This window comes from Suhomyces tanzawaensis (assembly GCF_001661415.1).
Source record: "Suhomyces tanzawaensis NRRL Y-17324 unplaced genomic scaffold CANTAscaffold_8, whole genome shotgun sequence".
In the NCBI taxonomy this organism is placed as follows: Eukaryota; Fungi; Ascomycota; class Pichiomycetes; order Serinales; family Debaryomycetaceae; genus Suhomyces; species Suhomyces tanzawaensis.
Genome location: NW_017963643.1, coordinates 262,711 through 277,488, shown reverse-complemented (window position 1 = coordinate 277,488; position 14,778 = coordinate 262,711). Strand labels below are relative to the sequence as shown.

Genomic DNA, 14,778 nt, shown 5'->3' with positions numbered 1-14,778 from the left:
ATATTTCATGCAGCCAATCTAATAAAAGGGCTAGCGTAGCTAGCAATGTGTAATTCACACCTAGTACCAGCTCTGTGCTGTATGTACAAATACACATTATCATCTATCAGTATGCAGACTTTTCACGATTTTTTGTGGGTTCAATGCCAAAAAATATGTTTATGAATGCTACTATGATATGTGCTTACTCCGCTACTGTGTTAGGGTAAGGGCTGTTATGTGGCTACACAGGACGACTATCTATCTTTGCAGTTACTGAGACCCTTTTCTATCAATTTTCTCGGTGTTGCTCAATAAATTATGTGAGCTCAGCCTTATTCTTGTACCCTCTTAAGCTTCCTTAGTAAACTTAGTAGTCTCTACCTGCGTTATCGTATTGAGTCTGAATTTCCATATCCATTTTATTTGGCCATATTTAAAATAAACTTGTTCGTTGGCAAAAATATATTCGCAGCCATAGCGGTGGATAATCGTAATAGCATCCGGGAAGGTGACATATTCTCCATCTTTATTCAACTTAGCTTGTTTTTCCCACTAGAACCGAGTAGCAAAATGCCACATTGGCCCCCACTAGATCTACAACACTCCACGGACTAGTTGTCCTGATGTATCTAAAGATGTACATTAAATTTATGAGATTATTCTGAAATCTCCTCGAGTATACACAACACAGACTTTGCAACCTGTTGCCCTTGCTTCTCGCGTACTAAAACATCCACTTCTTCATCTAGTCCAATCCAACCCAATGGAGTCTTGCCCGGTAATTCGGCAATCCAGTTCTTGTAAGCATCAATACTGAAGCCTTCAGGAAGTACTAAAACATTCTCCTCAACTTGCGTCAAATTGAAGCCGCTATCAAATGATTCAAATCGGAACAAATGCGCAGCTAAACCACTGATGTATCTCAAATCTTCCTTGTCGTCAATCTTTCCCCCATATGTAATCTCACCTATCAAATAACTCAAATGCTTCCAAGGAACAGCTTCAGCAGTCACATTGGAGTCCAATGAACCGAGCTCGTCTTGAATCACCTTCAATCCAGCACTAAAATCGGAATCATTGATATCGTACTTCTTCTTGAACGAAATGGGGGTAAACCTCAATCTCTCTTGGATTACTGAGTGGAACCATACAAGTAAGAAGATGACATGCTTGAGAATACTGGAACTTGCAGTAAGCATTTCATTTGGTAATGAAGCAAATGTTTCAAGCATTGCATTCCTAAGACCAGGTTGGTTTTCGAAGACCAACACCTTAGACTTGCTCACTAATGCCGATGGGATATTGGATGTCAAGTTGCAGGTCAAAAATATCTTGAAATTTGAGTTTCCACTGTAAGTATCCAACCGTCTCTCAAGATAATTCAACCAATCCACCGCCAACTGTATGTTTTGGATTAATATCCAGTGACCCTTGTTAGAAGCAATGCTAAGCTCCTTGTTGGCTATCTCAATACCTTCCTTGGAACCCATGGAGACAACGACTAGTTTTTGCTTAGAATCCTGAGCTAGTTTTTCAACTTTAAAGGTTCCATCGTACCCATCAGGCGATGCCAAAATAATAGGCATAACTTGACCAGCAACTTCCTGATCGGAAGTCCATTCCTTCAAGCTGTATCTTGAGCTGTAGTCTCCAACTCCGGTAAACAAGAAAGACGAAATATTAGAAAAGGCATCCATGAATGCGTCCTTTTGAGAAGACTGAGTAGACTTTATTAATTGACCCAATAACTTTATGGTATCGTTATCGGAGTTTTCCAGGACAATACTATCGATATCTGTAGTCTGCTCAAATTTGGCATAAGTTGCTTGTAAAATATCCGTAATATCTACCAGACCTTTTACCACTAAAAAGTTCAAGATTCTTCTTATTGTCTCAATGACTTGTTGTCCAATTTCCAATCCGTAGTAACTCAAACTTAAACATAATGCAAAAATTATTTTATCATGATGAACCAATGAACAAGAAATAACAGAAAATGCCTCCTTGTAGAGTTCATTTATCATCTCAGTGATGTCTGCGGTGTTCCCACCCCTAAGCACTTTCGAATACGTACGAATGAATGTTGTTAACGAAAACTTATAAAGCTTACCCAATTTGTCCATTTCTTTGAACACATTGAAAATACGAGTTGAATGCTTTGCCACATCTTCATACGTATTTCGGATTGTATCCACAGTTTCCATTATTGTTAATGATTCTTTCATCTTTTGATCAATTTCATTTGATTCAGACTTTAAGTTCTCTAGAGTGTTAACCACCGAATCATTTTCAAGGATGCTTCCCGATGAATCTCCAAGAGAATTCAAGAGTTCCTGTTCAAGCTTGTATAATCTGACTTGATATTCACTCTGTAATGACGCCATCTGCACTCTCTTTTGCTCGATTTCGGGGCGGGTGTCTTGCAAGGTCATATTGAGAACCTTGTTCTGTAAGCTTCCGCTAGTTATGGTAAAATTGATGATGGAAGTTCTGGAGGAGACAAATGGAGACAATTGAAGTTCTGAGTCTGTGGAATGCAAAAACAACTTGAAATCTGGCGAGTAGTCTATCTCTTGTTCACCCAAGTTAATCATCATTCTACCACCATTTCGATGGATTTCCAGTCGCAAAATATTATTCAAAACTGGGTCATAAAACTCTGCATCTTGGATAATAATAACCCCTCCAAACCTAATGGAATTTTCTAATTGCTTGACAAAGCCCTCATTCAAGAAACTGGTAACGATTACCTTCCTTGGTGCATATGATTTTACTATCACGTTAGTGACGCTATTAGTAGGATCGATAATGATAGGGGTTTTTGATAATTTCATGATTGTGAAGTTCTCCACATTCAAATCATCAAATGCCAAACCGCTCTTCTCCCATTTCAATATTTCACCGCTTTCATTCAAATTGTCAGCGATCGTGACTGTTTCATCGTACAAAATTCCTGAATCCATTAATTTCCGTTTCCATTCCTTCATTAAATTTTCTCGTCCACGCTGATCATATATTCCTGAATAAACCAAAAATGCTGATGAAAGGATCGAGTTACCAATAAGACGTTCTCTTTGAAGTCCAAATCTTTTGATGCTGACTTTCCATCTTTCTCTTTCAAGAGTTAAATTGTCAATCAAGGTCAAACTCCGTTTTACTCTCTCTTCAACTCCTTGCATTTCTGACTTTATGTTCTCAGTTTCTCTGATTAAACTGCTGTATTCATCCTTGTAGTTATTAATGCTAAGTTCCAATTCTTGGATCATCTGATCAATAGCAATCAATTGAGCTTTAGTTTTCTTCGTCTGTTCTTCCAATATCTGGACCTCTTCCCTCATCGGTCCAATGTCTTGCAAAATTCTTGAGTATGTCAACTGAGTTTCAACCCATTGTAACAAGGGACCACAGGCTTTACTTGCACGGTAGACTGTCTCGTAATTGTAATCATCTCTTGAAAGGTAAACCTGTTCCATATACTCCCTGAGCTCAGCTGAAAGTTGTTCTTCAGTATTGAAGTTAACGATATTAGCGATGAAGTCATCCTTCCTAACAATCAATTGAACATCCCTCCAGCTGCTAACTTCATAACCAATCAAGATACATACAGACTCCATAGCCATTTTAACGGCCGCAGGGGGATTGGCCATACTTCTGATTTCTGTCAAATGCTGCTTCTTGATATTCTGAACACCTCTTTGGGCTTCGATAACTGCAGGTTCAGCCTTCTCTAAATCCTTCATAACCTTAGCTCTCCTTCTTTGAATTTCGACTTCTTGTTTCTCCAATTCTTCTTGAGTAGCTACAGAAAACTCCTGCTTTCTTTCGGCTTCGTTTTGATTGGTAAGCATCTTATTCAACATAACTTTGGCTTCTTGATCTTTCACTCTGAGACTTTCTTGCTTCTTAGAAAGCAGAATTTTCAACTCGCTAACCTGAAGAACCGTTTCTCTAAGTTTATCGAGACCATTACTGATATGTCTTTGATTTTCTTCGAGTTCGAATTGCTTGCTGTTGAATGTGTTGATGAAATTTTGAATGAGGGACACGAAATTACTGGGTGTTTTTTGATAAGATAGAGTAGTTGCATATCCCAAAACAAACCTGTGGATAAACACAAAGGCATCCACAACGACATCCCTGAAACCTGTCACATTGTTAGAAATGAACTGATTGAATGAAGCAGGAATTTCATAGCTGGACATATCTAAGGGAACCGTCTCAATCAACGAAGATGCAACATCCACTAAGGAATCATTCGACCAATCACCCATCCAACTAAGCACACATCTATTGAACAAAGCTGGAGATGATATAACTGCTGGTCTGTTAGAGTTTGAGGTACCGCTCTCGGTAATATTGAAAATAACATGAAGATTTTCACTAATTTGTTTGGTGAACCATGAGTAGAGCTCTTCATCACTATCCAATAGCAATCCTTGACTATTGGATTGTTCCAAACATAAGCTCATCAAGGAAGTAAATTCATCTCCTTCAAACAAGCCCGGAATCTCTGCATTTGCTAATAATGTATTCATCCTTTCAATAAATGAAGTATCCAAAATGCTGGACTCATCAATAATAAAACAAACCCTTTCTCCTTTAGCACATCTCAATAAGATTTCTTTCAACTTAGAATCGAAGTTTTCAATACCATAATTTTTGTAGACATTCAACTGAACCACCTTGAGTCCATTCATCCAAGCAACGAACTTGCTTAGAGTGGTTTTTCCACTTGTACTTGGACCTACCAAAATCATATGACCTTGTGGTTGTCTCAAAACTCTATCGATTCTTAAAGAATGATCGAGCAAATCGCCATGAAGGACCAAGTCAACTTCAATCTCTTCTTCACTGAATACTCTCAAACGCTCTGCGATGAAGGCTCTTAATTCCCTTTGATCAACAGATTCGTAATTAGAAGACAACCAAGTGGAGTATAGAATTGGTTCCTGAAGTACTGTTTCTATGTCAATGTTTTGAAAGTACTTAATAGTGACTTCTTTGAACAATTCTTTAGTCCACTCTTTCTCTTCCGTTCCTACCAACCGATCGTAGAATAATCGCAAACCTTCATGGTTCCATAATCTGACAAATGACAGGAGGTCTGAATACTCTGAAGCCTTAACACCTTCCAATATACTTCTAGCCCATCTGGTTAACTCACGAGGCGAGTATATATAATGATCCTGTTTCTTTGAGCCAAGATGTTCCTTAGTCCGCAAGTAGATTTCAATCATCGCTTCTGTTGTCACTCTAGTATATCCACGCAAGTCTGGAGCACACTTCATTACCGCTAAGTTGAATGTCTCATAGATTTGACTCAATGAATTCTTACCTGGGTAATCAACCATTATAAGAGAAACATGACGCAAAAACCTTTGGCTTAATTTGTTTCTACCAGGATCATTGGGCGAGTTACATGCCCCAACAAATTGGATATTTGATAATGATACCCACTGGCGGTCTTTTGGTCTCCAGAAACCTTTTTGCTCGATCATTTGACGTAATAAGGATATAACAGTTTGAGTTCCATATTTGTCAACAGCTGGTAAATTGATTTCATCACAGAATACGACCACCCACTTCCCATTCACTAATGGCGTAAGAACTATCCCATTGTTCGTTTTCTTGTAAGTGCAATGTTGTTCAAGCGATTTCATCAAGGATTCGGGTGTAGTATCTTTCGAGAAATTCAAAGATAAAACGTCTAAACTTGGAGAACGTCTCAAAGATTCTAATAAGGTCATAGTCTTACCGGAACCCGGTGGTCCACAAAGCAATAATGGTTTGTGTTCGTTTAAGATTGAATAAATCAAGGAGTCGTGTCTCACTGTGTCCAAGGTGGGCACAACTGTGTTTGGATTCGAAACATGTTGAGGTTCAAGCTCGATGCTTTCAACTTTCAAATTCCAATGTTCCCATTCAAAATCTGGGAAAGATATGTCAAAATCAAGAATATTGCCCTCGGCCTGATCGATATTAGACAATGTTTCAATCCTTATAATTGCTAATGCAAACTTCTCTCTCTGATTCAAATCAGTATCACCAGCAAATGCCCATGCCAAAGAGAGCAACACAGCTTTTCCGACAAACTTTGAGTAGTTATCTAATGGAATATCACGATTTTCTAACTTATAAATTATCAAACGACGGAAATATGATTTAATCAATGCGGCAAACCCTTGAATTGCCCTTTGGACCGTGAATTCCATAATATGTTCCAAATTCTTTGCTTCTTCTATCACTTGTGTAAGAGTATCAGTTTTGATGAAGTGGCCAATTTCGTTGACTAAAGTCCTTTGTATGGCAAGAATTTCATTCAGGTCACTTGTTAGATCATCGCGTATCTCTATGGCATTATTGGAAATATCATGGGTGAAGTCTTTTATTAATCCTTCAATTGGGATCAATGAACTGTCAAACCATATCATTCCACATCTACTGATTGTTGCAGGAGTAGTGAACTTAATGGAATCAACTTCAAATATCAAGCGAACATTGTCCGGTAATGCAAGACGTTCCCCGTTAGGCAAAGTCAAGATACGGTTGTCATCAAGGACACTGTTCAAGTTTTCGGCCCACTCTGGATCAATATCACCGTCAAACACAATCCAAATTCTTTTATTCAATTCTCCTCTCAAGTTGGCCCTAATCTTTCTTAGGATACTGGTGAATAATCCATCAGTCCAATCTCTTGTGATTGAATCTAACGAACCATAAATTTCATTCTTTGATAATACCTTGCAATCTATCACATAGGATGCGTGATCCATTCCATCCAATTCTCCAAGGGATTTCAAGACCAGATTCCAGATGACAGACTTCCCCGATCCTGACTCACCCACCAACATGATACCATGGTTTGTAGTCTGTATTTGATAGAGTTGAAGGGCTTTTGTCATCCATTTATCATCGTGATAAAATCCATTTGTCTCCATGTGTTTCTGTAACTCCAAGACTAGATTGGTATTATCATCAGTTTCATAGCTAACACTAGGGAAATATTTAGCAAGTAAATCTTCTAATAGGATTTCGTCTGACTTGATCAATTTTGGTGCAACGGTTTCCTGAATGCTTCGTAAGATTAGCCTCAATTCCACCTCCCTGGAGCTCAAATCTTCTTTCTTGTTTCTTTTGATTAGACCACATCTGATGAGTGTGTTTTTCAAAGCTCTTAAACCAAAATCGTAATGTGATTGTTTTGAACAACATGATTCTAGTTCTAAGAAAAGTGGAACAATAATCTTTGCAATTTCTTTAGCAAATTCAAAAGTCTGAGAAGTCAACAAAACCTCCACGATAATCTCTCTGTCAGGCTTCTCCATGGAAAAACCTCTGAATAACTTTTTCAAATTTTCAGGTAATTCATATCTGCCAACATATCCTGGATTCATGGTAACAAAAATTCCGGTCTCAGGATGTACATTAATCGTCTTTCCAGAGATTTCCACTTGTTGACTCGAGGAACTCAAACTTAACTCAATCGCTTCAATTTGTGACGAAACAGCACTCAAGATATTCTCGTCTAATCTATTGAACTCATCAAAACATCCCCAACTCCCAACTTTGCATAAACCTAAGAAGATCCTACCCATAGCTTGAAAATCAAAAGAGTCGTCACAGTTAAAGACTAAGACCATTTTACCCAAATTATTTCCAAGGGCTTTAATCGACTCTGTCTTACCGGTACCAGCAGGTCCAAATGGAGAACCCCCTAGTTTTTGATGTAATGCCTGGGTCATTGTCAAGAAGCATTTTCTAATAAGAGGAGTGTAAGCTAACTTCTCTGGAATGCCTAAGTATTCAAAACCATAATAAAATGATGCATTTGCTTGTCTGATAGTCAAGCTCTGTAATGGATCACTGGAAGAAGTATCGTAGTAGAACAACTGCTGAGTACCCCAAATTAAATGAACATCTTGATCTGATTTAGCATTCGACAACGACGCAATGATGTCTTTGTGGTGAACAATCTCAATGGTAAAATATTGACACTTCTTTCTCTCAAGTGGTGTCGTATCATTTGCTAATAATTCGATCAAGTATTTCATTAAACGCCCATACTTTTCTTCCAAAGCACTGAAACTCTTTTTATCAATGGATTCTTGGGCAAGTTTGGTAAACGTAATCTGGGCAACAAGCGTTGAAACTTGGGCAGGAAGGGAAAAAATAAGATCCTTCAACTCCTGGCCTAAGGAGGGCGACTCTTTTGTGAGTTCAAGTTCAAATTTTGCAATTGAACTCTTGACTAATTGAGATATAGTCAACTTTATCTCTAGCTCCAATTCTTTGATCCACTCATTTAATTTTGGATATTTGATAAGCGAAACTGGTTTGCTCAAAGTGACGATCTCATCCTCTTCACTTCTGATAGCCACGATAGAACTACTCTCCTTCTGATAATCGACTTTGGAAACACCACTAAACATTTTCTTGAAATGTCTGTTGATTCGTTCCACATCCATTGATCCTCCAATGATTTCTAGTAAGTCCTCATTACCCACAAAATAAAATCTTGGGCATAACTCTCTTTGTTTCTCGAGATAGTCTGTCAATGACTTTCTAACTTTGGTTAAACTCTCAGATAACTTGTCCATGATGACTTGTATGTCACCGACTAATAATGATTCTATAACCAAATTAAACTTGTATATCCGTTTCAAGGTATTAAGAAATTCATAAGTAATATTTGTGAAACGGGCTGACTCTATTGGTAATAGATTCTTGATGTCATTATTCTTATTTCCGAATACGCCGTCAAGATATACCCATTGACGTTGAACATCGATCCAAGTATCTAGTAAAACATATAGCTTGTTCAATTTACCATCCAAACTTGAAATCTCTTGATCGAAACTATGGTAATATGGGGATGAGCTCATACTGGATAAGGTATTAAGGTCATTGTTACATTGATCGAATAACTTGTTCCAGTTTTTGACCAATCTAGCTTTATTTTCATAATTGAACATTTCAAAAGTAATGGTGGACCATTCTTTCTTAATTAGCTCCAAGTTGTCCTCTATCGTCTGTTCATTATTCGCTTGTATCAAAATTGCCTTCAATGCACTATCATTAAGGCCAAAATTGAGGTTCCAAACTTCCCCCATCGTCATCGAATCATAACTGATAGTTTCAGCTCCTAACTGAACTAGTAAAATTTTCCAATGACGGGGTTTCATAGATTCACTCTTTAATTCAGAAACAAATGAGTGATTTTTCAAATACAACTTAATGACATTTTGAATCTCATCAAAAGCACCATATTGTCTGACTTTTAAAGGTAACGACCTTGATTTGGCCAATAAATCATCTAGATCATGACGAAGACCCCTTGGTTGAATGTCAGCCCACTTCAAGGATCTTAACTTTTCCAAATAGTCCCATAACGTGTTGATTGATGACCAAACGGACTTGAGATCATATATTTCCTCGAGTACCACTTCTAAATTGTCATGCAGATCTATCGAGATATCAAGAAGCTTCGAAACATTGATAATTGAGGACTTTTCCTTGTCTAAAAGCCTGCATCTTTTTTCGAAGATCTCTAAGTGGGTAATGGCAACTGATGGATTTAGACTTCCAGAAACTGGTTTTTTCACGGGCCACTCCTTTATTAAAGTATCAATGGCTTGACTTGTTCTTGAGGCTTCCACTTTGATCTTTGAAGCGAGGACCTCAAAGTTATCTTCAATTAAACTTAGCTTCCTTCTGAGTAATGTAGTTACAATCGATACCAAGTTCTCTAGTTGCTCCACATACATCCAGTTGTTGGGAAACTTGAATCTCTGGTTAAGAAGGAGAGTTTGTGCTCCCTCCAAAACTTCAATTTGGTTGGTCCAGTTTGCCATTTGATTACTATGCTGCAAGTATTCATCTAGATTGGCGACAAGTATCATGCCTGCAACTTGGAAATCCAACTTTAACTCTAACGATTTTTGTGCTTTGATCAATTCGTTGCTAAGCTTTGATGTCTCCACATTTATCTTCGTGCTGAAAAGTTTCAAAAGTTCTTCTTGGAAATAATCGAACTTTAAATTAACACGATTCTGCACTGAAGAGAAATCGATCGTGAGGACAGTACCGAAAATAGTGATAGTGTCGGATCTATCGAATATGTATCTCAACCCAAGAATTTCCCTTATGGACTGAAGCCATTGGGTGAGGCTTGAGTCTTTGGGAACAACCTTGGCCAATTCTTGTTCCGAATGCAAGTCCAATTCCCACAAATTTTGGATTAGCTTCCACTTATTGAAATAATCATTTCCTTCATTCAAAGTGCAATCTATCTTGATCAAAATTTTCGAAATGAACGAAGTTAACGTCGTATCAGAGTAGACTAAGTCGAAGAAGCTTTCATCAGAAGAAGACAAATCGGACTTTATCACTAGTTGTAACTCAACTATTGATAAGTATGAGTTTAACTTTTGAATATTATGCTGCTTAGTGGACGATAATTCGGGTGAAAGCTTAAAAATTTTGTCCTGAAATACTATCGAATGACTTTGTGGAGGTTCGAATTGCCCCTTGGCTTGCGTAACATAAGGAGTCTGATCATCAGCATCATCAAGGGAGTTAGAAGTTGTAAGTGTTCGTTCCCAGAATTGAAGTTTGTCAGCACACTTTTTAGCTAGGATAAGCTTAATTTCTTGATTGATCAACTCGCCCAATCTATCAATTGCCTCAAAATCTTCCAATAGAAGTTTATTGAATTCTTCTTGAATAGTAATTAATAGTTCCTTGATTGTTTCAAAATTGTACTCACAAGTTTTTAGCTGATGATAAATAATACTTAGGAAGTTTTCAAATTTACTAAGTTTATTCAGCTTCTCGTATAGCTTGTATACTGCAGATTGAAACCCATTTAAAATGTTAAGTGATTGAATCTCAACCAACTCCTCATTAGATGTATGTTTTTTTTCTGCAGAATCGCCAATAGATTTCAAATCAAGGGCCTGTGATAGATAAACCCAATCGACAGATATGAGATCCTTCAAGCTATTCATAATCAGTTGCTTCTGTTTCTCAAGGAGAAAGCCAAACTTTTGACCATATGAAGTATTAGCCAAATCGTTGTTCAATAAATTTCGGAGTATAGTGACATTTTCAATGAGACTCACAATAAAGGGAGTGAGTTTTTCAACTTTTCTGTATTTTATAATCACGCTAACAGGCACCTTAAATCCTAACGAGGTAATTTGAATTAATTGCTGAGTAATTTCTATTAATGATGTATCGTAATTCACAATTAAATCTCTCATTTCGGATTCATTCGGTTGAATAATTTTGACAATCGAACCTGACTTTTCTAACAGTGCTACTTTTGACGTTATGTAATCCAACCAAGATTGAAATAATTTGTCTGGATTAAGTGACTGTGTCAATGTGGAAATCTCTGATTCAATTTTGCTTCCTAAGGAATACTTATTCCAGTTTGTTCCCAATAACTTCAGAAGGTTTACTAAATAAAAGTTTAATTTCTTAATCATGCTCAAATTCCACTTTATTTCAGTTACCACGGAGGAGAAATCCTTATTGTCAGAGCCCTCAACTTGAGTACTGTGGAACTTGTACAATCTTTGAGTTGATTCCATGTATTCCACCAAAGTCTTTCGCGAAGTCAAATTCAACTTTATTAATGATTCGGTCTCTTTGTTTGCAGTAGATAAGATCTTAAGCTTGTATTCGTCGTTGATAAGCAGGTACATCCCCTCCCTGTCTGAAGCAGCAGTAGAAGAATTACCATCAAATATGCTGAAAATTGTCAAGAAATCATTAAAGCTGTTACATGAATCGAATAAAGCATTTAGCTTGAGCATTATCACCGAATTCAATTGGTTATAGATAGACATATAACTCTTTTCATTCATAGTCCATATCCTCTGTCCTTGTTTAGACATATCAAGCACATTCACTGGTAAAATATACTTATTATACGCTTCAACTAGCTTGTTTGATTCAGTGAATCCATCATTCTTCAAAAACTTTTCCACGATAGTTATTAAGTCCTGATGATTCAAACGAAAATCTTTCAATGCTTTGAGTCTATCTTTTAGTTCATTGTAAGCAATCTGGTTTATCTTAATGATAATAAACTTCTCCAGTCTTTTTCTAAGAAGCTCCCTGATTAAATTAATCATGAACTTAATATTTTGATCTACCAATTCAAATATTTTGAGGACTTGATTCTCATAAATTTCCAAGAATTTGGAAAGACCTAATGACATTAATGAGTGAGTGGAAAGAATTGATTTGAACTTGTCTGTTATATCGTTTAACCCAACTTCGATTATTTCGATAGCTCTAGGTAATGGAAATGAATTCAAGTTTTTCAATTTTGATTTAAAGTGGTTGAAGAGGTTTATAATGGAGATTTCAAACTTGTCCAAATCTTCGATGTTGCTCGATACTGACATGAGTTCATCTATTGGAAGCTCTTTCAATAAAGAATTATAGAGCTTGGTGGTGATCATTTTTTCGTTGACTCCAGTATCATTCTGAAAACCAAGGGTAACGTGGAATCTCTTTGCCTTGTTCAAAAAATCGATTGATACCTTGACAAGAGGGGAAGACATCTGCTGGGTTATCGAGAACAACGCCAATTCCATTGATTTCCAAAACTGGACTTCTTCTGCGAGCGAGTTTCCATCCAATGGGTCATGATCGAGTCTGGTGATGGATTGAATCTGCTTAATCCAGCTGTTGACTATGCGGGTAAGTTCGTTGAGAAACGTGGAGTCAGTGACCAAATTATTGACCGCAGACTCGTTTAATTCTTCGCCATCTTGGCCCTCGGAATTTTTCACGATGTCCTCAATTTTAGGGTGGACGCTGACCAACAAGTCAGGGATCTGGATGCGCTGTTGAAGGTGCTGCAACGAGAGAGACAACTCGTTGAGCTTCTTCTTTGCCATATTGACGGAATTGATGGCAGAGCCTTTGGATCCATCCTCGAGATCAATGTTGGATGTGTTGGTGGCCGAGGTGATGAGATCGAAGTAAGGCGCTATTCCAAGATTGACCAAGGTCCGCAACTTTTCGAACATGGCGTTGGAGTCCTTGGAGTCCATTTCCTCGTCCAGAGTGGTGATGGGGATGTTCAAGATATTGAGCTGGGTGGTGATGGATGAGCCATTGTTCAACTGTCCCTTCAGCTTTATCAAGATGATCACCGACTGGATAGCGAGCTGCTCGCCCCCATTGAGGTCTGGAAGCACCACAAACTCGTCAAGCAGGGTCTGTACGACATAAATGGTGTCAGGGTTGTGATTATGGATGAAATGACTGATGATCTCCAGTCTGGAGACGGTGAGGTTGAAATCGTCCGTGGACACCAGAATGTAAGAGTGAATGAATCTCTGGAGGCTCTCGGGGGACAAAAGTGCCCTGGGGGGGAGAGAGATGGCCAGAGTGTCTGGTGAATCTGCCATGGAGGGTTGAAGGTGTGGGCGGTAGGTTAGTGGTGGTGATTGATTAGTGTAAACAGTCGCGGTTGCAAAGCGCGCGTGGCAGACTGGAGAGTTTAGGGAGAGACTAGGGGGATTTGGGCGAGAGTCTCGCGAGAATTTAGCCAGATTTGCGGGAGAGTCCCGCGAGAGTTTAGCCAGATTCGCGCGAGAGTCTCGCGAGAGTCCGCTCAACATAAAGAGAGTTTAGAGGAGCAGGATGAGGATTCGCGCTGCACAGCGAAGGCCCCGCGGAGTGCACAGTAACTTAGTGAAAGCCTTCAACAAGGTTCAGACATTGTTAACAAGGCTGGTCCCAACAGCTACGACAGGCGGCTGCCCGCAAATTTCAGGCCGCTCCTGGAAGCATGCTTGCTGTAGTCTGATTTCAAACTTGACACAACTGCTTGCTTTCAGGGAAAATCCCCAATTGGGGCAGAGAGACCACTCTGAATTGTCAAGGCCAACTATCTGGATTGAGAGAAAACTACCCAAGAAGCTCCTCCATGAACTGTCGTGGATTTCACTCCGATTGTCTATCTGGAAACATCCATAGTACCGCGCTTTGGAGGCTCCGAACGTGGAAATGGGGCCAGCCGTATCAGAACAGGCGCGGCTCAGATGAAACAAAGAAAATAGTAGTTTTTGCGTTTTGCCAGAAAATAAACAAATGGTATAGAAATTGGCACAGACAATCATCCCCAGAACAATTGTCGAAGAGGCAACTATTGCTCCAGACCCTGTATAATAGGCATTCTTAGAAAATACATAGCTTTCATCTAGATTGTTATCTGAAATTAGCAAAGGAAGTGTAAGTGTAATCTGGGGATTTTCACAGGTCAGTTGCCCCTATCCTTAATGGGCACCAGGGTGGAGATAAGCTAAAGTAGGATAGCTAGGGTAGGACTAAGATAGCTAGGGTAGGACTAAGATAGCTAGGGTAGGACTAAGATAGCTAGGGTAGGACTAGGATAGCTAGCGTAGGACAACTCATAGCTACAGCCAGTGTGGACTAGGCTAGGAGCCTCAATGGCATCGCACCCCTTGGAGTCTATCCCCAGCATGCTGGAGAACGATGCCCCTGACACACTCAAGTGTCATAATAGAGCAAAAGTCAAATTGAGATTGTAGGCAGGTGGGTGGAGCCTGGAAAAAATCTGGCCGGAATTTCACCGATTTCACCCTGAGAGGTGACCCCGCTTCTGCAGACAATCGGACCAGACAGTGCGAAGGTCACCCCCGGATGGGCCCCAGATCCTGTGGGTCTAAGTGAGACTAAACCACAGGGTGCAGTAGGTACAGCAGGTAGGAGTGATCATTAGTCAGACTCACCACACTGCAGAGTGCCGGC

General features: G+C 39.0%; 1 protein-coding gene across 1 annotated transcript; it reads right to left on the bottom strand.

The window, feature by feature from the left end:
• Positions 1 to 408: 408 nt before the first annotated feature.
• Positions 409 to 13,402, bottom strand: DYN1 (dynein heavy chain). Its single transcript, XM_020211322.1, has one exon. It carries the CDS (start codon positions 13,050 to 13,052, stop codon positions 639 to 641), a length of 12,414 nt encoding a protein of 4,137 aa, XP_020062173.1. The 5' UTR covers positions 13,053 to 13,402; the 3' UTR covers positions 409 to 638.
• Between the last annotated feature and the right edge of the window lie 1,376 nt (positions 13,403 to 14,778).

Excerpts from the sequence above, each read along its gene's own strand:
- DYN1 (XM_020211322.1), bottom strand. The coding sequence starts at position 13,052 with ATGGACTCCAAGGACTCCAACGCCATGTTCGAAAAGTTGCGGACCTTG.